Source organism: Callorhinus ursinus, unplaced genomic scaffold, assembly GCF_003265705.2.
Source record: "Callorhinus ursinus isolate GAN/ISIS: 27379988/994484 unplaced genomic scaffold, GSC_fseal_2.0 scaffold9, whole genome shotgun sequence".
Taxonomy (NCBI): Eukaryota; Metazoa; Chordata; class Mammalia; order Carnivora; family Otariidae; genus Callorhinus; species Callorhinus ursinus.
In genome coordinates, this window is record NW_027397071.1 from 30,091,531 (window position 1) to 30,118,810 (window position 27,280).

Sequence of the window (27,280 nt, forward strand, 5' to 3'; positions counted from 1 at the left end):
AACTAAATAATGACCTGATTAGATTTCCATTTTATAAGTAAAATATAGTTAGCATGGTAGAGAGAATAAAGTTAGGACGTCAGATTAGGAGTCCAAGCAAAATGTGATGTCTTGGCTAGGGCTGCTATAACAAATTGCCGTAGACTGGATGGCTTAAGCAGCAAACATTATTTCTCTTAGTTTAGAGGCTCTGAAGTCCAAGATCAAGGTGCTGTAGGTTCAGTGTTAAGTGAGGATCTTCTTCCTGGTTTGCAGACAGCTGCCTTCTTGCTGTATCCTCATATAGTAGAAAGATCATTTTTCTTGTGCCTCTTCTTAGAAGGTCTCTACCATTTATAAGGGCTCCATGTGATCTAATTACCTCCCACAAACCCCACCTCTAAATGCCATCACACTGGAGATTAAGCCTTTAATATGTTAATCTGGCGGGGGGGGGGGGACACAAACGTTCGGTGTATAGCACATGATTAACACTAAACTAAGACAGTTGCTGTGAAGACGGAGAAGTAGTATTTTGGAGAGATTTGGAGGTCAATTCAACAGTAGTAGGTAGCCAAATTATAGGTGGATGTTGATGGAAAAGGAGGTGTCTAAGAACACTAAAGTTTCCATCTTTGCTGATAAGGTGGATGGTAGATAGAAATAACAGGAAAAACATACTTAAGCAATATTAACTTTTTTAAATGTTACATTTATAATTGTTTATTAAAACGAATAAATTCAGTTTCTAGTAATATTAATAAAACATGAAAGTAAATATCCAGCTTGTTCATGAATGTGTGTGAAAGTTGAGTAAAAAGACCATATAACTTCAATATAGTTAAACAACTTTGAATCTTATGACCTGCCTCACAGGAAAGGCAATGGTAGAGGTTGAATCTTAGTTGTCTTGTTTATACCAAACTGAAAGCATAAGATATACATATTGTGCTTTGTCTCCATTTTTCTAGGGTCCCCAAGGGCCAAGAGGTCAACCAGGGCCTCCAGTGAGTTTATTTACATTTATATCTATTTACATTGATGCTTATATGCTTGCCTGGTTTGAGATCTCTACTGCAAAATTAAAATTTGTTATGTTATAGGGTCCACCTGGAGCACCGGGCCCAAGGGTAAGTTTTCTTGGTTTTGTTTACTTTATCTTAGCATATTACATTAAAGCTTTTTAAAGCTTCTTCTAATTCCCTGTTAAAAGGTGTTTCTTCTCCCTACCTCTGTTCTTTTTGCTAATCTGATATAGTGTCTTCCCAACTACAATAACAAAATCTAAACCCCAGACTTTTTGTCTATAAAATGGGAATGGTCTCTTACTTTCTTGGGTGGATTTGAGTTTTATTTTACTTTTTTAAGATTTGTTTATTTGAGAGAGAGAGAGTGGTGGGGGGCAGAAGGAGACAGAGAATCTTAAGCAGACTCCCCACTGAGGTGGGGACCCCAACCCGGGGCTCAATCCCATGACCCTGGGATCATGATCTGAGCTAAAATCAAGAGTTGGACGCTCAGCCAACTGAAGCATGCAGGTGTCCCGTGAGTTTTAAATAAGAAGTAAAACACACAGCACAATGCCTGACATAATAGGTGCTCAAAAAAATACTAACTCCTTCCATTTCTCCCTACTTCTGAGTTCTGGCTCTCCTTTTTTAAATGTTCTTTTTCTGCCAAACAGTAGCCCACTTCTTAGGCTTTACATGAATCCTTCTCAGTTGCTGGTGGCTGTAGAAGGCCTCCAACTTCTGTATTTGCTTGTTATCTATGACAACCCAGAGCTCTCTACCCTTATCTTTTTTCTTTTTTTTCTACCCTTATCTTTGAAGCAATGCTTCTGTTGCCTCATTCTCAGCTGTTATCTCCTGGACTCTAAAGTTCCCAGTTTGGTTGCCCACATGCTTTGCATTCACTCTCATACTCAATAATCTATTTGTCTTCCTTCTTCCTGCAAGAGGTCTCCTTCCATCCTCAACCTTCACCCCTGACCCACTCTTACAGCAGCCTGGTCAAATACAATGGTCCCTGTTCAGATTTCCTGCCTAAAAAAGATCCACCATTGTCTATATTATCCTAAACAAGGCCTAGTCCTATGCTTTCTGGCCTAACTTATTTCTACATGCTGCTCTAGTATCGTTTGGATCTCTGACAGTTCTAGCTGGTGGATCACTGTGGTCTATTCTCAGCAGGCGAGAAATGCTTCATTCCTTTCAGCTTTTCATCAGGGCAAAGAATAACTTTGAAGCAGGATGCCACAGGAAGATTATATCCTTGGAAACACGAGGTTCATTCTCCATGACTTTTAAAAAATTACTCCCCGTTTCTGGCCATCTGACTGGGAGATTGAAACCTTCCCTGGCATGAACATCAGTACGAATGCCTGTCTTTAATCTTAAAGTATTCTCTACTTCTGGTCCTCTTCCCCCCTAGCTCTCTACAAAGCATGGGTTACAAATACCTTCATCAGTTCTCTTCGCATTTTATAATGACTTTGATATAAGTCCTAAAAGATCACTGGCAAATTAGAGGTGTTTAGTGGAAGTTTTCACATTGAAATACCAAACTTTGTAGCACCATAGCCCTGTCTCACTTGAAAAATGTTTGTATGTGTTCCTATACAGCCAAAATGAAGTAGTATGAGAGATTTTTGCTCTGAACAAAATGTGGATAAGAGTATATACTTTGAGGAATTATTAGGAGAATTAAATAAGAAAATATGTGTGCTTGTCACATTGTAGATACTTGATAAATTTTAGTTTCTTTATTTTCTTCTTTTCTTCCTCTCTTTCCTTTTTGTCTTCCTTCCTCTTGGTCAGTATGAAAGCTAGTTTCCTTATATTATCCTTCTGGGATTTGCACAGGCCATGGTAGGAAAGCAGCAGTGTAACCCTGAGAAGGAGTCTAAATGTCAATGAGAAAATACCTATATATTTTTTCTAAGGTCAACTTATGATCATATCTTCTTTGAAATTCTTCCTAATTCCTTCTCATCACACTGCAAGGTAGAACTTCTCCTTCGTATTGATACTCAATCATTTTCATGCTAGTCTCTTTCTATTATGAGATTGTGAACTCTCTAAAGGTGGAAACTATTTTTTTAATTTCTTTTCCATCCAAGCTTTTAATAAGTATTGAATGAATGAATAAATGAGTCCAAAAAGCAAGTTGCATCTCTTGGAAAATTTCAGTGGGAATCCTCCAAGATAGAATATTTCACTTGGAGGGAAATAATGTCTAGAATGGAATAGGATCATAGAATTAGAGATAGACATTCTCTTAGTAATTTATTTAGCAATTATTTGAGACTGACTTGTGACTCATTAGTGACTCTTTTTTCTTAAAAAAGCATTTGACAAAATAATACAACATCCTTTCCTCATTAAAACTCTTCGAAAAAAAAAAAACTCTTCGAAGTACAGGGATAGAGGGAACATACCTCGACATCATAAAAGCCACCTATGAAAAGCCCACACAAATATTATTCTCAATGGGGGAGAACTGAGAGCTTTTCTCTTAAAGTCAGGAACATGACAAGGATGCCCACTCTAACCATCATTGTTCAACATAGTACTAGAAGTCCTAGCCTCAGCAATTAGACAACAAAAAGAAATAAAAGGCGTCCACATTGGCAAAGAAGAAGTCAAACTCTCTCTTCACAGATGACATGATACTTTATGTGGAAAACCCAAAAGACTCCACCCCCAAGTTATTAGAACTCATACAGCAGTTCAGCAACGTGGCAGGATACAAAATCAATGGACAGAAATCAGTTGCATTTCTATACACTAACAGTGTAACTGAAGAAAGAGAAATTAAGGTATCAATTCCATTTACAACAGCTCCAGAAACCATAAGATACATAGGAATAAACCTAACCAAAGAGGTAAAGGATCTATGCTCTAGAAACTACAGAACACTTATGAAAGAAATTGAGGAAGACACAAAGAGATGGAAAAACATTCCATGCTCATGGATTGGAACAGTTTAGTGAGTCTTACTCAAAATTCTTTCAAAATGAAATTAAATGAAAGAGAAAAAAATACAGGGAGTGACTGCTTGATGGGTACAAGGTTTCTTTTAGAGGTGATGGAAATATTCCAAAATTAAGTAGTGGTAATGGCTACACAACATAGTGAATTACTAAAAGCAATTGAATTGTACACTTTAAAAAATGGTTAAAATGGTGGATTTTATGTTATGTGAGTTTTATTTCAATAGAAAAAGCAAAAAAAAAAAAATCGGTATATCAGCCCTAGCAAGAATAAATATGGTTTTGTAAAACTTTTCAGTTAAATGTATGTATTTTTAGGTGAACCTTATCATGAAGTAAAAATATATTTCTTGCTATGGGTCAAGATAAGTTTGAAAACCTTGAATCCAGTTTAACTCCCTTTTCTTAAGACCTATGGAAGTAAAGTATTGTGCCCAAGTTCCTAAAGAAGAATAGCTAAAAAGTGTTTCAGGAAAAGGAATATATATTGATGGTGCTTTTGGGTTTGAGGATATTATCACAGTGATGGCCAGACCTCAGTGCACGTGGTAAAATATTTAGAAACTAACAAATCTACAACAGGCTGTCAAAGTTAACCAAAAATGATTGATGGGGAGCAGGGAAGAACAAGATGAGTATGTGTGTTAAAGAGTAGGGGGTGGAAACAGTAATCATTAAAAATAATTAAATGAGATAAGGAGTATTCAGCTGATTTACTCCAATCAGTGGGTCAACTGTGAAACCTGGATTGGTGAATATAGAGGTTGCAGCTGCTGGTATAGTCCTGGTTCCTTAGGACAAGCGGTTACTTCCACTGTGGAGAAGGGTATGACCTGAAATCAGTTCTTATCCCATCAGTGTTTACCCTATGCAGTGATCTTAAGACTTCAGAAACCTTAAAAATAACACTGTTCCTCAAAATACTAGAGTGCTCAGACTAGATCTACATTTTATACAAATAAGTTGGGGAAGAATTATGAAGATTTCATTCTCCCGAGGTATAATGAATCCTAATTTCCCTCATTAGTGCCAACAATCTGATTACTTCTTATTCCCTATATTCTATTTTATGTTCATGTTTATAAACTTTAAGTGATTTTCATTTGAGAACGTGTTCTCTCTAACAAGAGCACATGGAGGGAGCTTCTGCTTTCAGATTCCTTCACTGCACCTAATGAGAGTTTTACAGATGGGCACTTAGATTTACTGAACGTCTTCCCCCAGCAAATCCTCTTAATAGTCTCTCTGAGCCTGCCCTCACTAAAGACTATCCTTGGGAAAACATTAATAATTTCAACAAATTGAATGCCTACTATGTGCCAGGCATGAGCTAGGCTTTGGGACTACGTTGGGAATTATACAAATATGTGTACTGCCAAGAAAATTTATGAGGGACTAAGCGTTACGACATTTCTTTTCTTTCTAATGCCTATTGGGAGGGAGGAATAAAAGCCTTTTTCATTGAGTTAACATCTAAAATTGCTGGTACCTTACTATGCATTAAGAAACATACTCTACACTATTAATCTACTAAAAGCCATTGTGTTCTTCACTGCTCCCCATTCACAGAAAATAAAAAAATAGTCATTTTACTTAAGAATAGTGATGTAAGTCCTCTGTTGGTGGATGTTTAAGTTGTTTCTAATCTTTTACTAATACAAAAGGTACAAATGTCCAGCCCCTAAGCTTATCATTTTGCAGAATATCCATAGGACTAATTCCCAGCAGTGGGATGGTTAAGTGTAAGGGATAATGAGCATATTTATTTATTTATTTATTATTGTTGTTAATTTTGGTAAAATATACATAACATAAATTTATCATTTTAACCATTTTAAGTGTACCGTTCAGTAGCATTAAGTACCTTCACGTGTTGTGCAACCATCTCCACTATCCATCGCCAGAACTTTTTTGCTCTTTCAAAACTGAAGCTCTGTACCCATTAAATAATAATTCCCCCATTCCTCCTTCCTCAGCATCTGGCAACTACCATTCTACTTTCTGTCTCTATTAATTTGACTACTCTAGGAACATCATGTAAGTGACAGTCATACAGTATTTTACCTTTTATGACTGGCTTATTTCACTTAGCATAATATCTTCAAGATTCATCTGCATTGTAGCGTGTGTCAGAATTTCTTTCCTTTTACAGGCTGAATAATATTCCATTGTCTGTATATATACAACTGGTTTATCCAGGTGGACATTTGAGTTGCTTCCATCTTTTAAAAGATTACTGTGAATAATGCTGCTATGAACATAGGTGTACAGGTATTTGTTTGAGTCTTTCCTTTCAATTCATTTTGGTACATACCCAGGAGTGGCATTGCTGGATCGTATAGTAATTCTGTGTTTAATTTTTTGAGGTACTGCTTTACTGTTTTTTTATAGCAGCTGCACCCTAACACATTCCCACCAGCACTGCACAGGGTTCCAATATCTCCACATGCTTGCCAATGCTTTATATATTCTAGTTTGTTTGTTTGTTTGTTTTTTATAACACCCATCCTAATGGGTGTGAAGTGGTATCTACTTGTGGTTTTGATTTGCATTTCCCTAATGATTAGTGAGGTTGAACATCTTTTCATGTGCTCATTGAGTTATATGTATTCTTTGGAAAATGTCTATTCAAGTCCTTTGCCCATTTTTGACTTGGGTTGCTTCTTTGTTGTTGTTAGGTTGTAGGAGTTCTTTATATATTGTGGATATTAATTCCTTATCCAGTATATGACACAAATATTTCCTTCCATTCCATGGGTTGCCTTTTCACTCTGTTGATAGTGTCCTTTGCGGTTTTTAATTCTGATGTAGTCCAATTTGTCTGTATTTTCTTGCCTTGCTTTTACTGTCATATCCAAGAAACCATTGCCAAATCCAATGTAATGAAGTTTTTCCCCTATTTTTTCTAAGAGGTTTATAGGTTTAGTCCTTTATTTAAGTCTTTGATTTATTTTGAGTTTATTTTTATATATGATGTGAGGTAAGGGTCTAACTTCATTCTCTTGTATGTGAATATCAAATTTTTCCAGCACTATTTGTTGAAGACTGTTCTTTCCCAATTGAAGGGTATTGACACCTTGGTCAAAAATCATTTGACTGTATGTGTGAAGGTCTACTCCTGGATTCTATTCTAGTCAATTGGTCTATGTCTATCTTTATGATAGTACCACTGTTTTGATTACTGTAGCTTTGTAGTAATTTTTGAAATTGAAGTGTGAGGACTTCAACTCTTTTATTCTTTTTCAGGATTATTTTGACTATTTAGAATCTATATTCTCTTTTATATTTACCTGTATAGCTATGTTTAGCAGTACTCTTTTTTTTTTTTTGGACTTCAACTGTACTTTATTTTTTTATTATATTCAGTTAACCACTGTATAGCACATAATTTTTGATGTAGTGTTCAGTGATTCATTAGTTAAGTATAACATGCAGTGTTCATCACAGCAAGTGCCCTCCTCAATACCTATTACCCTGTTACCCCCCCCAATCCCCTCCCCTCTGAAACCCCCAGATTGTTTCTCAGGGGCCATAGTCTCTCATGGTTCATCTCCCTCTCTGATTTCCCCCCTTTGGATTTCCCTCCTTGCCCCTATGGTCCTCGTGTTATTGCTTATGTTCCACATATGAATGAAACCATATGATAATTGTCTTTCTCTGCTTGACTTACTTCACTTAACATAATCCCCTCCAGTTCCATCCATGTCGATGCAAATGGTGGGTATGCATCGTTTCTGATGGCTGAATAATATTCCATTGTGTATACGTACCACATCTTCTTTATCCATTCATCTGTTGGAGGGCATCTCGGCTCCTTCCACAGTTTGGTTATTGCGGACATTGCTGCTATGAATATTGGGGTGAACCTGCCCCTTCTTTTCACTACATCTGTATCTTTGGGGTAAATACCCAGTAGTGCAATTGCTGGATTGCAGGGTAGCTCTATTCTTAACATCTTGAGGAATCTCCATACTGTTTTCCAGAGTGGCTGTACCAGCTTGCATTCCACCAACAGTATAAGAGGGTTCCCCTTTCTCCACATCCTCGCCAACATTTGTTGTTTCCTGTTTTGTTAATTTTTACCATTCTAACTGGTGTAAGGTGGTATCTCATTGTGGTTTTGATTTGTATTTCCCTGATGGCTAGAGATGTTGAGCGTTTTCTCATGTGTCTGTTAGCCATTTGTATGTCTTCTTTTGAAAAGTGTCTGTTCATGTCTTCTGTCCATTTTTTGACTGGCTTATTAGCTTTTTGAGTGTTGAGTTTGAGAAGTTCTTCATAGATCTTGGATATCAGCCCTTTATCTGGTAATGTCATTTGCAAATATCTTCTCCCATTCTGTGGGCTGCCTCTTAGTTTTGTTGACTGTTTCCTTTGCTGTGCAGAAGCTTTTTATCTTGATGAAGTCAAAAGTTCATTTTTGCTTTTGTTTCCCTTGCCTTTGGAGACATGTCTTGAAAGAAATTACTGTGGCCGTTGTCGAAGAGGTGTTCTCCTCTAGGATTTTGATGGATTCCTGTCTCACATTGAGGTCTTTCATCCATTTTGAGTTTATCTTTGTGTATGGTGTATGGTGTAAGGGAATGGTCCAGCTTCATTCGTTGTCAAATCCAAAAAAAAATTATCACCAAAACTCATATCGAGGAGCTTACCACCTGTGTTTTTTTCAAGTCTTTATCCATTTTGAGTTAATGTTTGTGTATGGGTAAGGTAGTGATCCAGTTTCATCCTATCGCATGTGGCTGTCCTGTTTTCCCAATACCATTTATTGAAGAGACTGCCTCTTCCCCACTGTATATTTTTGGCTCCCTTCTTGTAAATTAATTGGCCACATAAGCATGGATTTATTTCTGGGTTCTCTATTCTGTTCCATTGGTCTAGGTGTCAGCTTTAATGCCAATACCATACTGTTTTGATTACTATAGATTTTAATCTAGTTTGAAATTAGAGAGCATGCTACCTCCAGCTTTGTTCTTCTTTCTCAAAATTGCTTTGGGTATTCAAGGTCTTTTGTGATTCCATAAAAATTTTAGAATTGTTTGTTCTATTTCTGTGAAAAGTGCCATTGGAATTTTGATAAGGGATTGCATGACTCTGTAGATTGCTTTGGGTAGTATGGACATTTTAACAATATTAATTCTTTTAATCCAAGCATGGGATATCTTTCCTTTTGTTTGTGTCTTCTTGTTTAATTTCTTTCATCACTGTCTTACAGCCATTATTGAAATATTCTTTCTGCCCCTTTTTCTCTCTTCTCCCTTTCTGAGACTCCCATTATGCATATGTTACCATTCTTGTTGGTGTTCCATAAGTTTCAGAGCCTCTGCTCATTTTTTTCACTCTTTTATCTGTATACTCTTCTGACTGGAAAATCTCAATAAACCTGTCTTCAGGTTCACTGATTCTTCTGTTACTGAAATCTACTGTTGAGCCTGTCTAGTAAATTTTCATTTCATTTTTTTGTACCTTCCAACTGCAGAATTTCTCTTTTGTTGTTTTCCATAATTTTTTTTTTGCAATTGATATTCTTTACTTATATCTTTTTCATATTTTCCTTTAGTTCTATATACATGGTTTCCTTTAGTTTTCTGAACATATCTAAAATGCTAATAAATATCTTTGTCTACAAAATACAGCATCTGGGCTCCCTCAGGAGCAGTTTCTATCGATTGACTACATTTTTGTTTGCTTATGGGCTATACTTTAATGTTTATTTGCATGTCTTTTGTTGTTGTTTTGTTGAAAACTGTGCATTGTAAATAATGTAATGTGGCATTTCTAGAAATAAAATTGCTCCCCCTGGCCCCTGGCTTTATTTTTGTTGCTATTTGTTGTTGTTTGTTTAGTGACTTTTCTGAATATTATAAAGTCTGTGTTCTTTGACATGTGTGACCCCTATAGTCTACTCAATTAGCTTAATGGCCAGCTAACAATTGGAAAGAGATTTCCTTAAATGGAAGAACCAGTAAATCTCCCAGTTTTTACCAAATGTCTCTGTGTATGTTGCGGCACCCCTTCATTGCTCAGCCAGCCAACTGAAAACTATACCTTAGCTTTAACTTCCTGATTTCACAGAGACTGGAAGCCAGAGGAGAGAACTTAGGGTCGTCTCAGATATTTTCTAAGAATGTGCACAACCTTACATATGCACATGGACTTCTAGATTTCCAGAAATATGTCAAAGCTTTTCAGAGTCTTTGTGGACACAGAGTTAAACAATTCCCTGTAAATGTTTTTGAAAAATGCTCCCAGAGAAAAGGTGTTTTGCATTGGGTGAGCTATGAGCTATGAGTCAAGTAAAATAAAGACAGCTTTGCTAGTAGTGTCTTCCAGGGGACCACCAAACAGGTCAGATAATGATAATTCACGGGAAATGACTCTTGGAAGCAACTCCAACACCATTCTGCACGCCCCCCCTCATGGCTTTTAGGCTTCTTGTTTTTACTGTAATTATGTGGTGTTATTTTTTAGCTACTACAGAACTGAAAAGGAGGACATGGGGGGAAAAAAGAAAGAAAGGAAGACATGGGAATGGGGCAAATTAAAGTTACATGAAGCTCACTGCCCTTAACGAGATTATTTTTCTTAAGTAAATGCTCCCCACATTGCTGCAAGCATTTTGTTAATTTCTATAATCCTGGAAAACCTTCATTCTGACATTTTTTCCAGTTTTCTCATTGCTTTTATAGGAGAGACAGTTCTGGGAGGTCATTACTCCAGTTTTTTCTGTCTCCTAAATACTCCAGTCTTGAGTATATAGCTTTTTAATAATCTGTGTGATGAAATAGAATAACATATAGAAGAACGCTTCTGCTGCATACTGAAGTATAATGTTTGCCTCAAACTGAACTAGCTGCTCTTTTCATAGAACACCATATTTACTTGACAGTGTTATACAGACATGAGTATTTGGCAGATATTTCCTTAAACATGATTTAAGTGAGCCTGTCATTTCAAGAAAACTGACAGAAGTTGATGACAAGCAAAAATAAAAATTCGGGAAAACTTGTATTTACCACTGTGCTTGATAGCTTCCCTGTACTTGTATTTTTCTGATGAGATTGGTGATGATGTTAACAAATGTAATTGTGTGATATTAGTAATGAAATGTGTCAGTATTTGGAAGATCTGACTAATTCCATAAATCAGTATTTTCTAAATAAGCAATGCACGATGTTAACAAAATCGTGGATACATGAAAGAGTCTTTCACAGTTTAAGATAGAGCAATAGTTTTTAATACAAAAAGCATAAAAAGTTCACAGACTTGATTTCAGATTTCACATTTCAACTAACCCTTAAACTATCATTTGTCAAGTTTTGCTGTTGTATCAAAGAAGAATATCCACAATTATCTGAAAAGGCTACTAAAATAATCCTATTTCCTCTCAGGGTGGTGGGATGTGCCCACCTTGGGCTCCATGCTCAGGGTGGTATCTGCTAGTCCCTCTCCCTCCTCCTCTGCCCCTCCCTCTATTCGCCAGGGCATGCTCTCTCTAATAAAAAAATAAAATCTTTTCAAAAAATAAAAGAATCCTTTTCCAACTGTATATCTCTGTAAGGCCAGATTTTCTTCATATATTTCAACTAAAATAACATAACAGATTGAATACTGAAATAAATATGACAATCTAACTATCCTCTATCAATCCAGACATTAAAGATATGTACAAACGTGTAAAACACTGCCATTCTTACCACACTTTTCTGTTTTGGAAAATACAGTTATTTTTCATTAAAATATTTGTATTAACATATGGGTTATTTTAAAGCAGTTAGCACAAATAGTCTTAAAATTTGTTTTAATTTCCACTGTGGTAAATATCAAAAGCTGTAACTCACATGAATAAAAGTTCTTTTAAGGCCCTTAATAATATCTAAAAGTGCAAAAAGTCTTGAACTGAAGAGTCTGGGAACTGCTTATGCTAGGTTTTCTAAGATCAAAGCTCTATTCACAAACCAACTGGAAAATATAAAGGTGACTGACTACTATTTAGTACTTAATTCAGTTGCCCATGTTTAGTGTCAATATTTTTATGGGACCCATGCACAAAATCTGCTCATCCACACAGGAATGATGGTCAGAATTATTCTTCATAGAACCAGAAAGGCTGATCCCTTCCTGCTTTGTGAATAGACCACTCTTCTCTATCTGATAGCTTTTGTGCAAGGCTATTACTCTGTCTGGAAAGCTTCCCCCCCCCACCCCAATTCTTATTTAGTCTTCAGATCTCAAATCAAATGTCATTGTTTCAAAGAAACCTTCCCTGACCTACTCCTTCCAAAGCTCTTCTCCTCTAGATTTCACTGAAACCCCCTAATCTCTTTATGGGTCCAAGCACATTTTTTTCTTTCATTAGCACATATCACAATTTGTAAGTACGTAGTTTTAAGATTTGGTTAGTGCCTTTCTCTCCCTTAAACTTCAGCTTCACAAGGGAAGTTTTCTTTTTAGCATACTGTTTTGTCCTCAATATGTATCACAGTATTTGGCAGTATATATATATATATATATATATATATATATATATATATATATATATACAGAATGATTCAATTATTTTCCAATATGAAAACCACATGTTTAGGCAAGGAAGAGTGCATTTTATTGATTGTCCCATCATTTTAAATAGTTTTTCAAATTACTAGCCATGAGTTATGAGAGATCTGTTGAAAACAGTTTTTATTGTATGGCCCTCCAAGTAAAAAGATATCTTAGCAGCACAGTCATTCTGAAAGAAATTAGATTGCTTGATTTGTTGACACAGATGCCATTTCACAGAACTTTCTCCCCACTCATACTTCTTAGTTTCCAAGCTTTTTAAAAAATAAAATACAAAAAGACTTTTACTAATGGTTATGCTGAGCCTTTCTCTAAAAATATCTTTTATTAAATACAGGAGGAGATTGGATTCATGCTGTATTATTTCTTTTGGTACTAATGGTGCATTTTCCAACTTCAGAAATTGTTTTTAAGACCGCAAAAGTATCAGATTAAACGAATGTGGTGACTACCTCAGGACAGTAGTATTTTATTATATTTTCCTTCCAAAAATGTAACTGTTATAAATTACTACAGTTATTTATTCTTCACTTTACAATTTATTAACTGAGGGGGTCATATTTCATTCTTCTTCCATTTGAGTAACTTTTGCATGCGTTTTTATGTAGCAGTGACAAATAGTTTTTCATTTGAGGGCTCTAGACTTTGGTCCTGTTTTAATTAGGAGACTTTCGAGATTTGGATGAAGGCAGCATATTGTCCTTTCAGATATCCAGGCAAAATTTGCAAGATCTGTCTAACCGTAAGAGTTACAAACCCCCTTCAGGTAGTAAGTCTAGTATACTTTAATAGCACTGCTTTCAGAATTTACAGCCTTTACTTTAGAGTACTCAGTGTTGATGTTACTGCTAATCTCAAATGGTTTTGTTTTACCCAGAAACAAATGGATATCAATGCTGCTATTCAAGCCTTGATTGAATCACATACTGCCCTACAGTTGGAGGTAATATATCTGGCTTTATTTACATTGGCAGTCTCAGTATACAAATTAAACAGAAAGTTTTTTCAGAGTCCAAAATGTGGCTTTATCTCAAAGATTGTACTTAAAACAGATTGAACATAATGAAACTATTTTTAAGGACAAAGTAAGCATTTTTTAATAAACAAATATATGCATAGAATGTTTTTTAAGGAAAACATTTAAAACAAAAATGTAATATATTTAAGGAATTTTTTAAATAAGGAATTAGATACTGTAGAAGAAAATAGTTAAATGAAGCCCAGCCATTTCTTAAAATGGGATCTATCATTGTTACTCATTTTTCTTATTCAAACTCTATTCAATGTATGATTTTCTTTAAAACATTATACTACAGTAGCCATAATAATTGTTAAGTTTCGTGTTAGCTTGAAAACTAGGCCTTTAGAGTGAATTTAATCTCTTATTTAGGATCAAGATTAATAAAACATACACATAAGCCTATATTTAAATATAAACTGTTTTTTACACCCCACTCCCAACTCATTGCATACAACAAGAATACATTTTTCTTCTGCCTTGGTCCTTGTTGATTGTGAGGATTACATACTGGTAATGGCTACTCTATGTTTTTTTGCTAATATGATCCCTATGATGACTTGGCAGAGCTACCAGAATACCGAAGTAACTTTAATTGACTACAGTGCAGAGATATTCAAAACCCTGAACTACCTTAGCAATTTACTGCACAGTATCAAGAATCCTCTTGGCACACGAGATAACCCAGCACGAATCTGTAAAGATTTGCTTAACTGTGAACACAAAGTATCAGATGGTAAGTTCTTGGTTTTTTTCAAACTCTGATGTCCAATTTCATCATTTCAGTGTGTTTGAGATTTACAGTGTATTCATTTCAAATCGTAATCATTTTGATAAAACCCTTGTAAAAGGCATTTTAGTGTTTTCAAAAAACAAATACTATTAGAGGGAGACATAACTCTGAAGTCAGAGTATCCTTTTCTGAGGGTTCACATTAACAATGTCTTCTGCAAGCCTTATTGATCCCCAGTTTTTCCTATTCCACCTGAACTATATCACTTGCTTACACTTTGTGCCCGGAACATATCACATTCATGTTAAAAATTAAAATAGAAAGGACTGATCTTTGGGTTAACAGGAGTACCTGTCAGGTCCACCAGAGGTGGCAACATGAAAAAACATGATAGAGTCCTTACCACCATACCTCCTAACATTATGGTTTTTACACAAAATGGAAATTAAATGCATCATTTAATTCTTGGAATTTTTTGTCCCTACAGGGATACCCCAAATCCATTAACCAGAGGTGCAAAAATGAATTTAGAGTAGAAGCATCAAGGAAAAGTTTTAAAGCAAGTAGAACAGTTATATTATCTAATGATAAGTAGGGGAACCCTGTCTGCTGCAATACATCATTTAACTTTAATTTCTATTGGGTCTGTGGTCAGTGGTACGATCAATATTAGTAGTTCCATTTTTTACTAAAAATTCTATTTCCAACACAGTGATACATATGCTGATTTGAAAAAAAAAAAAAACATGTTATGTCCTTCTGTAGGGTGAATGGTAGTCCATATTTTATTTAACTTAAATACATATATGCCACGTAACACACACACACACACACACACACACACACACACACACACCCATTTTTGTCCAAAAATACATACTTCCAATAGAAGTACAATGAAAATATTCATTTTATTTATATTGATAAAATGCTTAACTTCTATAGATATTTCTTGCCCTAGATTACCACAAAAACTAAACTGATATTTATAGTTACAACGGCCTATAGTAATTCTAAGTTTGATTCTTTCCCATATTTGAAGGCATAAAACTGCAATTCTATAGAATTGAAAGGAAAAAAAGACATTTTAAGGCATACAAATGACTAAAATCTAATTCGAGGTCTGCCTTCCTTGTAGGAAAAATAGCTAAGCGGTATGGATTGCAAGGTAGCAGAAAGGTTTTAATGCCCAAAAGTATTTTCATCCCTAGGAGACAGTAAATGCTATAGGGAAACACAAAACGGCGGGGAAGGGATCGGATATGATAGAAAGTGGAGTGGGGTTAGTTTTAAATATAGTGGTTAGATAAGGCATGTCTGAGAACATGGCAGTTGGGAAATATCAGAAGGCGGTAAGGGTACAAGCTACAGGAAATCTAGGGAAAGAGCTTTCCAGGCAGAAAGAACACCTGCAAAGGCCCTGGCAGTGAGTGTCCTCAGTGTGTTCTAGGATTAGCAAGAAGGCCAGTGTGACGAGAAGAGAGTACGTAAGAAGAAAGTAGTAGAAAATGAAGTCAGAAAGATATAAAAAAAAAAAAACCAGACTATATAGGATCTCATAGACTACTCTCAAGACTCCAGCTTTTATTCTGAATAAGGTGGGAAGCCATTAAAAGTATTTCAGCAAAGAAATGATATGATTTGACTTAGATTTTTAAAATATTACCCTGGCTAATGTATTGCAAATATAATGAAGACAAGTGTAAAAGAAGCCACTGAAAAGGCCATTGAAAAAATCCGGGTAAGAGATGATGATGGGTTGAACTAGAGTTGGTAGCAGAGGAAGTGATAAGAAATGATCGAGTCTTTGGTTATGCTTTCAAGTAGAGCCAGCAGTTTTTGATGATAATTGGATGTGGGTTAAGAAAGAAATAGAAGGATAGAGGATGACTCTAACAACGTTTTTGACTAACAGATGGAAGTGTGGGGTTGCTGTAATAGAGATGGAGAAGCAAGTTTTAGAGAAAAGATCAGGAGTTCAGTTTTAGGTACATTTCATTTGAGATGTCTGTCAAGGATCAGTAAGAATGTCCAGGAGGTAGGTGGCTGTTAAAAAGAGGGGTCCTGGCTAGGGGTAAAAATTATGAATTCACTTGCATATAAATAGCATCCAATGCCCTATGACTGCTTAAGACTCCTTAAAGAGTAGGTGGAGAAAGAAAAGCGAAGAGGTCTAAACACTATGCCTCAGGGCTCTTCAATGTTTAGAAATCAGTGAAATGAGAAGGAACCAGCAAAGAAAACTAAGAAGAAGCTATACCTGATAGGAAGAAAACTAGATGCATGTGGAGTGAAGAAAATGTTTGCCTGAGGAGGAAGGGATCAACTGGGTCCCTGTCGGGTAAAGTTAAGACTGAGAGAGGCTACCGGATTTAGCAGTGTGAGGTTCTGTGATGACCTTCACAGGAGCAGTTTAGAGGAATGGTAGTGGTTAAAACTTTATCCAATTTTAAGAGAAAATTGTAGAGCCAGGGAGTATCCATTTCCAATAATGAAGCAGGTAATTCAAATTGCCTGGCTAAATTTTTTAAAATGTTTTTTTAAGTTAAAAGCATCAAATAGCTAACAAAATAGTGAGAACATTTCAAGACAACATTTTGAAGAAGACTGCAGAGAGATGAACAGAACACATTTAGAGCTGCTTTTGTCCTGAGTGTGTTCACAAACTAAGTACTGCTTTTGGTGGCTTCATGGGGCTAGGAGTCAAAAGTTGGAATCTGTGGTCCACCAAGCGTGGGGATTTAGGCTTTCAAAGGGCTCCATTCTAAGAGGAGACATAAACTGGAAGAAAAGAGACATTCATACAGATTGTAACCTAGCTTCACATCATGAAGATAGCTCAGAATCTTAGGCTTTGAACTTGGACTAAGATGGTTCCAGATTGCTCGTACCCCCCACCCCATTCTGACAGAAACTAAAGTCTTCTATAAAATATATCCTCCTAGGGCTCAAATTATTTCCACAAATCATTTCTCAAATAGAGTGCCCAGCACATAATCAGTGGTAATAAGGAGTACTGGTTGGTAAAACACCACGAATGAGAACTGGCAGAAATAGCAAACAGAATTATACTCAAAAGAAAAATAAGAGAGGAAGAATTTGAAACTGAAGGTATAATAGACAAGGTAAGCCTTATATGGGAACACAGTTTATTCACAAGAGTAACAAGGAAGACAGAATATATGTGCGCACATACAGATAGGTAAATCGTTGTAGCAGTGGGAGCTTATAGAAGTTCCTTTCAGATTGCTTTGGTTGTCTTAGTGAAATTGAAAGCTTATCAGTCAAGAATAAGGATGAAGGAATAGGTATAATAAAGTTGAGGGAAGAAGAAAAGGTTTCAGCTAGTTGGCTAGGTGAGTGACAGAGGGAAACATAGTGTCGTTATCTGGCAGCCTTACAAACATTTGAATTTTAAAGTGAGTCCAGTCAGCATGGCTGTATTTTTCTTTTCTTTTCTTTTAAGATTTTACTTATTCATTTGAGACACAGAGCTACAGAGAGAGAGAGAGAGCATGAGCAGGGGGAGAGGCAGAGGGAGAGAGAGAAGCAGACTCCCCGTGGAGCAGGGAGCCCAATGTGGGGCTCAATCCCAGGACCCTGGGATCATGACTTGAGCCGAAGGCAGACACTTAACCGTCTGAGCCATCCAGGTGCCCCTGCATGGTTGTATTTTTCTTTAGCCATATTTAGCTGCGTGAGTTCAAGCACAGATTAGGCACAAAACTGGATTTCTATAAGACTGGGACTTTATAAGACAAGTACGTTGAAGTGAGGCAGGGCAGGGATGTTAAGGAAGTCTCCAAGGAAGTAATTATAGTAAAGGACTAGGGGTTTACTTGGGTAGGAAGAGAATTGAACATATGATTCACATATGATGAGAGATGAAAAAAGTGGTAGTATCAATGGATATTAGGTCCTGAAGGAATGGAAGAATTTATTAGAATCAGGACACCAAAGTGAATGAGCTTAAAAGAAAAGAGGTGAAATTATGGCAGAATTCTAGTTGTAGGTAATAACAAAGGCTAGAATATGGCCTGGGAAGTTAATGGTTAAAGTGAATGGGGTAGTAGGGGGAGCAGTGGAAGGATAGAGAACACTGGCAGAAGAGTTCAAGGAACTGAGAGGCCAGGGTGTTGGAAGTGCTACCCATGTGAATTTAAAATCATCACGACTTGGGTCATAAATATATTTTCTGAAAGTGATAGCCATCCAGTGCTAAAATCTTCCAAGAAAGTGGATGACTGCAATGGGAAGGGGTAATGGATGACATAATGTAATGACAGTAATTTTACCATGGAGTTGTTTTAGGGAAAAAATAGGGAGAATGGAGGTGGCAATGAAGAGCAAGAAAGACACCTTCCCTACTCCAGGCACAATGCTAATAGAGGCTGTGGCAGAACTTGAAAGGGCTGAAAGGGAAGCACTGTCCTCATGGGAGAGCCAGTTTTGGGTTAGAACATTTAGGCCTACAAAAGATATATTATGGTATAGTGCTTCGTTAATAGCTCAGCATATCCGGAAAAAAATTACGAAGTCCCTACCAGGTCCCCATTATACAACATAATGCTTGAATTCAAAGAATTCTACCGTATATAACAACAAGAGTTTGCTTGATGGAAAACTTTTTATAAGGAATTTATTAGCTCACAAAATAGAAGGAAACTGTTTCTCGGAAGAGAAGAGATAGTAGTGAAGATAAAGCACAAAAATGATAATCATTTAATTGTACATTTTCTTTCTGTGAAAACAAAGGATGTTTTATTATTTTTATTCTGATTATTATAAAGATAATATTTTAGCTCAGGGAGATAGAAGTTGTTTCTGTTTTATATATATATATATATTCATTTTTAAACTCTGTAATGACAGAACAGATGTATATAAGTACACCACATCAACTGCAACTTTTCTATTAACTATGTAATTTTAGACAGTTCCCTTTAAGCTGATGAGCTCATCTGTGGAAAGAAGCAGTAAATTCAGCCATTCTATCAGTTTTTGTCAAAATTATAAAATGCCCTTAAATTGATAGGTATATGAAAAACCCAGTATTTTGGGTATCAGTTTTACATAACGCTCACCACTTTCATTCATTGACTAAATGTAAATATCTTCATAATCTTCTAAGTTTTTTTACAGTTAAGGCTATAAAAATATATTTTTAAAGTATGATAATTTGCAATGATGGTTCAAATATGTTTTAGTATGGAGTTTAAGTATTTTTACATTTTACAATGAATTAATAGGAAAATACTGGATTGATCCAAATCTCGGATGCCCTTCAGATGCCATTGAGGTTTTCTGTAATTTCAGTGCTGGTGGTCAGACATGTGTATCTCCTATTTCTGTAACAAAGGTATGTATTGAATTGTAGAATATATGCAGGTACTTGCCCAGTATCAGTGAACATGATTTTTTAAATTCTGTCACTTTAAATAATTATGATTTTTATGAATGGAAGCAAGATCATTTTCTACCATATATAAGAAAGAATTTTTTGTTTTTAAAAAACAATTCTAGTAGAATCTTGATATTTTGATTGTGTATTTTATGACTGGCATGTCATGGCTTATTCTACTGATTATGCTTTTTAATTTCCTTTTAGAAATGTTGGGGGGCACACACCTGGGTGCCTCAGTCAGTTGAGCGGCTGACTCTTGGTTTTGGCTCAGATCGTGATCCCAGCAGGGAGTCTGCTTGGGATTCTTTCTCTCCCTCTTCCTCTGCCCCTCCCTGGCCTCCTTCCCCCCTCCCCCTGCCATGCATGCTCTCTCTCTCAAAAAAAAAAAAAAATGTGATACATATGTTCTTTTGCATATACATACATGAGAAAATCCCCGAACAGCTGCAATGTTTGTAATTAGTAAGTAATCAGTTACCTAAAGGTTTTCTGAAAATGACATCATTAAAAGGAATTTTGCCACAAAGCTTGCTATTTTTGAGGATTTGGCACAAAGAACCTCCCTTAAACATCCATTGAATATTTTTTAAAACTTCTTCCAAGTATAATAAAATGAATGAAAGTTAGTTTGGTATGATACTGGGATTATAACAAGCATTTATAAAACCTAGAGCTTAGTTCTACCTATAACATATTGAAGAAATCAAAACTGCATTTCTTTCTTTTTCTGGTTAAACCAGTTTGGTATTATTACCAAGGACTTATTTCTCATTGACAAATAACTGATACACCTGCCCTTTGTATGTTTGGTCCGTCATAAAGAGGCAGCAGCTAAAATGTGCAGTCTGTTAGTCTCTGTAGCTGCTTATTGTTTCACTGCCCTTTTCTAAAATATCCCTCTTCATTAAGGGTGTTTCACCAGTTCATCGTGGTAGGCATGCACCATTATTACCCTCAAAGCAGAGGCAGGAAAGATTCTTCCATTCCTAGGGAATCCATGTTCCTCTGATGAAGACCAGCATGATAGTCCTAATTCCAGAATATCTGCATGATCATCCTCATTCCCCTGGACTTGGCCCAGGATTTTTATTTGGTTTATCACAGAAGACAGATGGGGACCGGGAAGTGTGTACAAAGGAGACAGGAACAGTGAAGTTGCTGCACTCTAATTCCTTCCTTGCTGAATCAACCCTCCTGTCTCTCCTATCCATAAACTCCACCTGAGAAAGACTGGGCAGGTAGTGGGAAGAATGGTAGACTTGGGATCAGGGACCTGAGTTCTAGTCTCTGTCCCTCTACTAACCTGGCAAATGATACTCTGAGCCACAAAAGAGCCTACTCTGCGCCAGGCACTGTGCTAGGTAAGTGACATTTGGCACCTTAAATCCTTACAACAATCCTGCCATGTCAGTGTCATACTCCACTTTACCAACAAAGACACTAAGGCTCAGAAAGATTAAATAGTTTACAAGTTTGTGATTCTCAGCTATAAAATAAAGGAGCCTGATCTACTTAAACTCTAATGTTCCTTATGATGATCCTTCCATGGTTTCATCCTCATTGACCTTCTTTTTTTTGCCTTTCTTTCCTTTTCCTTTAACTTTTTTGGTGGTTGTCTTTTTTTTTTTTTTCCTTCTCTGATACCTCATAACTGATATTTTTCTAATTTTAGGTTTGGAAATTAATATAAATTCCTTGTAGAAACCACTTTTGTTCACTTATGTTATGACAATATGCCTGCTTGAATAATAATAAAATAATAATAATGTCAAAAGCTATAGAAAAATCTACTTCCTTGTCCAAGCCTGGGAAACCTGCAACAGACCTCCTTGCTCCAATTTTGCCCTGTATTGCTGACTTTATTATTAATACTTGTTCATGCATTCATTCATTTCAATAAGCATTTATTGATGACTCCACTCTATGACTGGAACTGCATTAGGGGCTGGCAACACAAAGAATAAGATTCTATCCTTGTCTTTAAAGGCTCTCATAGTTAAAACGACTCAACAAGGTATTACTGCAACTTGTAACTTATCTTTGGAAACTCAAAAAAAGATCTTCAAAGGAAAGTATATAAATTATATATAATTTATATAACATTTTTTTGTCATGTCTAGTAGCCTAAAGGTATGCTGAAGCCAGCTCATACAGACTCAGGAGACCCTATTGTTAACACCCCTTTCCAACTCCCATGTTCAGTGATACTACCATGATTGCCGGAAGTCAGTCAGAGTAGGAGTGTTTATACCACGGAAATTGGAAAATTCTATAAATCAGGGATTACCACCCCCACTCCACCCTTGCAAGAGCCAGTGGTTAAGCATTTATCAGCACACTGTTGACTGGCACTTAAATGCCAAGGAAAGGGGCTTTCTCAAGGCTGCATTTCAAGGACTTTCCTCAGATTTCCCCCAAATTAGAAGTTTCTCAATTGCCACCTTATAACCTGTATATTATTTCTATGACATTAGTTGGAGTTTGGAGTTGGAAAAGTCCAGATGAACTTCCTTCACTTACTGAGCTCAGAAGCCACCCATATTATCACCATTCACTGTCTAAACATGCCAGTGTGGACAAGTGCTCAGTCAAATGGCTCAGGATTGCCTATTGGCTTCAAGGGATGGAATGGCCAGATTTTTGAAGAAAACACTCTTCTTGAACCTAAAGTACTTTCAGATGACTGCAAGGTAAGGGATGGCACTTTTAGAATTGTTCAGTATAACTAACATAAAATTGATAAGGCCATAAAATCAAAACAATGGGGATAAGACTTTAATTGCAAACTGAAGATCCAGAAGGGTAGTAAGTTTTAATGTGCCTGATTTGTAATAACATTACATTTTTCAGAATCAATCATTTGCTTATATCATATCTTGTCAACTTTTGTCACACCCACTGGTTATCCATGGATTTTTATATGCAAAACAGACATTAATACATAAATTTAATTTTTATTGCTCATATGAAATATTTATATTACCCCTGCATGGATAGAAAGAGCATATAAATAAATAGATTGATTTCTTATATTTTCACTACTGTAATTCTACATCTCATTATGTCTGGAATACAGGTTATAGAGGCAAGTCCATTGTATTTCATTTTGTCAGTCCCTATACTTGATACCGAATATGGGCAGAATTGCAGATTCACTGGCCCTAAAAATCAATATTTGAATAATAGCTCATTTTTCTTACTAAAATTAAATAACAAATGTCATGAAAAATCTATAATTTTAAAATACTGTGGTATAAAGCAGGTGTCGGCAAACTACAGACCACAGATCAAATCCAGCCCACCACTTGTTTTTGTAAATAAATGTTATTGGAACATAGCCACACTCATTCGTTTACTTATTATCTATGGCTGTTGTCACACTATGATGACAGAGTTAAATAAATGTGACGGACTGTGGCTCACAAAATCCAAAACATTTACTATCTAGCCCTTTACAGAAGAATTTCCCAACCCTGTTATAAAGAGCATCCATTTTAAATACATATCATTAATGACTTTAAGTAGTTTGGTTTCCTGTTCGTGTGTACCATGAAGCCCGTGATTTAACATCTCTTATCATTTCCAGGGGACTCTACTTTTTCACATTTTATTTTCAGACAAATAGTGCTTGAGTATTTGAAAAATGAGAGGCAAACAGTTAGAAATATATGGTTCATTCTCTATAAGCAAAGAGATCAATATTATCAACAAACTCATTTAACTTTAATCATTTTTTCTGGAAACTTTCAGTGACTCACTACTATCTCTGAGACACAATCTAAACTTACCAGCTCTTTATTTAGCACCTAAAACAGTCAGGTCCCACCTACCTTTCTAGTTTGGGCTTTCATTGGCTGTTAACCCTAAAGTATGGCCAAACTGATCTGTTAATAATAATAATAAAATCAACAATAATTCCTACTATTAGTCATTGGGGCCTTATTATATAGCAGTTACCCTGTATTACATACATTATTTTATTTAATTATAACAGCTTTGTAAAGAAGTTTCATTTTATAGGTAAGAAAGTGAAGGCACAGAGAGGTTAAATAACTTGCTCAAGGTCATGTAGCTAATTAGTGGAGAGCAAGAAATAAACCGTAGGTGTGTATAACTCCAAAGCCCATGACACACTATACTGCAAGGTACTTTAACTGTAATCTCATTTAATCCTCACAACTGTTTTTATTTTTCAAATTTTATATATAAAGAGAATGGTGGTACCTGGATTTCTATCAAAATCTGCACTTCATCCCCATTCTAGGCTTATTTTTGCAACCATCTTCTACTTTTCCAGCAGTTTTTTGTTTGTATGTTTGTTTCTACTCATGTCATTATCTTTCTCTGAAATGCCTTCTCTACTTCTCTAACTAAGTGGAAATACTAGGCATACTTGAAGGCCCATTTTAAATTCTGAATTCTGAGCTCATGAAGCTTTCCCTGAGTACTTCAGTTGGAAATGAGGGATTTAGCACTCACTGTCTACGTTATTTATACTGCGCTCACTATGTGTTGTCTTGTGTTAATGTCTATGTGTTTGTGTTTCCCCTCTCCAACTAGATTTATAAGCTGCTAGTATCCAAAAGCCAGAACTAGTGCGCCTGGGTGGCTCAGTTGGTTGAGCGACTGCCTTCGGCTCAGGTCATGATCCTGCAGTCCCGGGATCGAGTCCCGCATCGGGCTCCCTGCTCAGTAGGGAGTCTGCTTCTCCCTCTGACCCTCCCTCCTCTCATGTGCTCTCTCTCGCTCTCTCTTTCATTCTCTCTCTCAAATAAATAAATAAAATCTTTAAAAAAAAAGCCAGAACTAATTAATTCATCTTCATATTTCCCAAACACTGTTAGAAAATAGAGGACTACATCTTACTCAACTGTGCCAATTGTACTTAGTATTCAATAAATATTGCTTGAAAGACTTAATGAGTTAATCTAATGGTGTCTTATACACACATACCAAGCTGATGACTAGTAAATGGAACTTGTAGCTTAAATAATCGCTAAGGATCCTTCAAATTTTAAAATTTATATCATGATAATTCTGTAAACGAGTAAGTGAATAAACTTAATAAAAAGCATCACAAAACTAGTCAATTGTATTTCTCTATTTTGTCTTGTTGAATCTTAATCATAAGAGAGTTTATGATGTTTTTGTTCCATAGTAGAATTTGTCAGAAACAAAAAAGCATACAGTAATAAGAAAAACAGAAAGGCCTAGAAAGAAGAGAGGAAACAAACTATATAAACAGTAACCACAGACTGGAAAAAAAGAAACCTAAAAGGTGATTCAACATAATTGTAATTTACTTCTGACTGAAGCAGTTCCGGTTATTTCCTGCCTAAAGTTCAGAGAGGGTGAGATAGCTCATTGCCTTTCATCCAAGAATGCCCATCCTAAAGAATCAGCCCCAGATGAAGGAACACACAACAGATGGGTGTTCCTCAGATTAGGAAGAGTACAGCCTTTTAATTTATATCTGGTCCAATGATCCACAGACAAGAGAAGCAGAAGCCTAGCCTTAGTCCCTGAGACTGAAAAATCAGAACACTTGGTGCCACTTAGAGAAAGGAATGAACCCATGTTTTCAATTAGCCCTAGTGATTGTTACCATTGAGCACTGACTTTGTTCTGGGCACTTTCTATTCGTTATCTCTAATCCTTAAGTAAATCTTCATTGTCTGACAGTGAAGGGCATCGTCTGCTGAGAATGACTGCTAATGACACAATTACATACCAAAGCATTTTGTTCTTGTTTTACAGATTCAAGATGGCAGGTGGCATAAGGCAAAATTCCTTTTTCACACCCAGGACCCTAATCAGCTTCCAGTAATTGAAGTACAAAAACTTCCTCATCTCAAAACCCCAAAGAAGTACTATATGGAAAGCAGTTCTGTATGCTTTCTTTAAGGTTTCTGAATTAGTTCAGAATTTGTGCTGTTGGCCAGGTAATTGCTGCAGAGGGAAAAATTCAGACAGAAAGATACTATCATTGTGCAAGGCATGGAATAAAGCATTGGCTAAATCTTAAAGAATCTCAGGAAGAAAAGATTTCCTCCTAAGAAGGAGAAAAGGCATTTTTAAAGGACTATAATTGATAAAGTATTTAATTCTTTAAAAAATTATATTGATCTGAGCTTTCTTAGAGAATTCCCGAGAACTGAAAATTTATAAACATGGAATTCTTCAGGGTAGCCTCTATTTTTTGACTGAGAGCAAAGTACCCATTAGACAGCTGGAGATGCAGAGCACTGTGGAGCAATACTGGCTAATGCTTCCAAATGTGCAATGCTTCTGTCTAAAAATTACAAGCCACAGTCTGACATGTCTTATTTTCCCAAACACTAAGCTGTATTCAGGCCCCCAGCGGGCATATACATCTTAGCCGGTGGTGCACTACCTCTTCCGTGTTGCTTTTTTGTGTTGCTCGGTGCTCTGTCTAGATCAAGGTGCTTGTGGCTTTCAGAGACTATTTTATTTCTTTTTTCGTCTTTGTCATCCTTTAAGAGTGTATGTACTGGTTACATCAAGATATGTTTTGGTTGTTAGTACTTATTTTAATTTGTTTGGTTACGTACTTAATAGCAAGTAAAACATTATTTATGTGAAGTCATTGTTCTGTTTTAAAATTCTCTTCGTGGATATGGAATCAAAGCCAGCACACTGTCACCTGTGCTCATGCACAAGAGAATTGGGAGGTTTCTTTTGTTTTTATTTTTTAAATTGTTGTAAAAAATATTACAGGCCAGCTACTTCCAGTAGTAGGTTTGGGTTAGAGTTTGGGGTTGTGATATACTATTTTTAAAAAAATCCATGATCATCTGGAATGATACTATGTATATATATATTTTGTAAAGTTTTAATTCAGCAAATCTTTTGAAATTGCTGCTTTTAAATTATAAAAAGCATTATTTCTGCTTCATAGGAATTACATGTTTTGTAGTATTCATTGATTTTATTTCACTATTGTTAAATTTACTGTGTTGGGACCTAAAAGAATTCAATTCACCAGTCTTTAAAGCAAGATTCAGGAAAAAAAAAAAAAGTCTTTAGCCGTTTAAAATAGGCTCAGCCCATTCAGACTTTCCTTGTCAGAGAACCGCTAGTTCAGTATTAAAAGAAAAATATACCTTTCGGTATATAGAAAAGCTTGTACATCCATTATAAACATATCTTTAGCCACAGCAAACCACACTTACCTATCTATAATAAAAATATGCTTTAAATCTTTTTTTGGTGGTATTAGTTTTTCTTCTTTTGTTACCATATCCTTTTATTATGTATAATAGCCCTCTGGCATGGTCCTTCTGTACTCTGTACATTTGCGTCATTACAAAGTATCTGTTACATACCTATAAGAGGATTAGAGGGTTTATCTCCTACTTGTACAAAATGAGGTCATGGCACAGAATAAACTCTCTCATTTATGGTCAACTGACTTTCAACAAAGGTGCCAAGACTAATTCAATGGGAAAAGGACAGTTTTTTCAACAAATGGTGCTGGGAAAACTGGATATCCACATGCAAAAGAATGAAGTTGGACCCTTATCTGGATATCATATATAAAACAACTCAAATGGATCAAAGTGCTAAATA

At 36.0% G+C, this 27,280-nt stretch overlaps 1 protein-coding gene across 1 annotated transcript in view; it reads left to right on the forward strand.

Annotated features, from left to right (window-relative positions):
• Positions 1-27,072, forward strand: part of COL24A1 (collagen type XXIV alpha 1 chain) — a 415,211-nt gene extending 388,139 nt beyond the window's left edge. The window contains exons 56-62 of the mRNA XM_073896005.1: positions 951-986; positions 1,083-1,109; positions 13,413-13,478; positions 14,121-14,289; positions 19,536-19,645; positions 22,165-22,380; positions 25,448-27,072. Of these exons, the coding sequence (XP_073752106.1) occupies positions 951-986; positions 1,083-1,109; positions 13,413-13,478; positions 14,121-14,289; positions 19,536-19,645; positions 22,165-22,380; positions 25,448-25,594 (771 nt within the window). The 3' untranslated portion in view covers positions 25,595-27,072. The remainder of the gene's footprint in view (positions 1-950; positions 987-1,082; positions 1,110-13,412; positions 13,479-14,120; positions 14,290-19,535; positions 19,646-22,164; positions 22,381-25,447) is intronic.
• Positions 27,073-27,280: the final 208 nt, after the last annotated feature.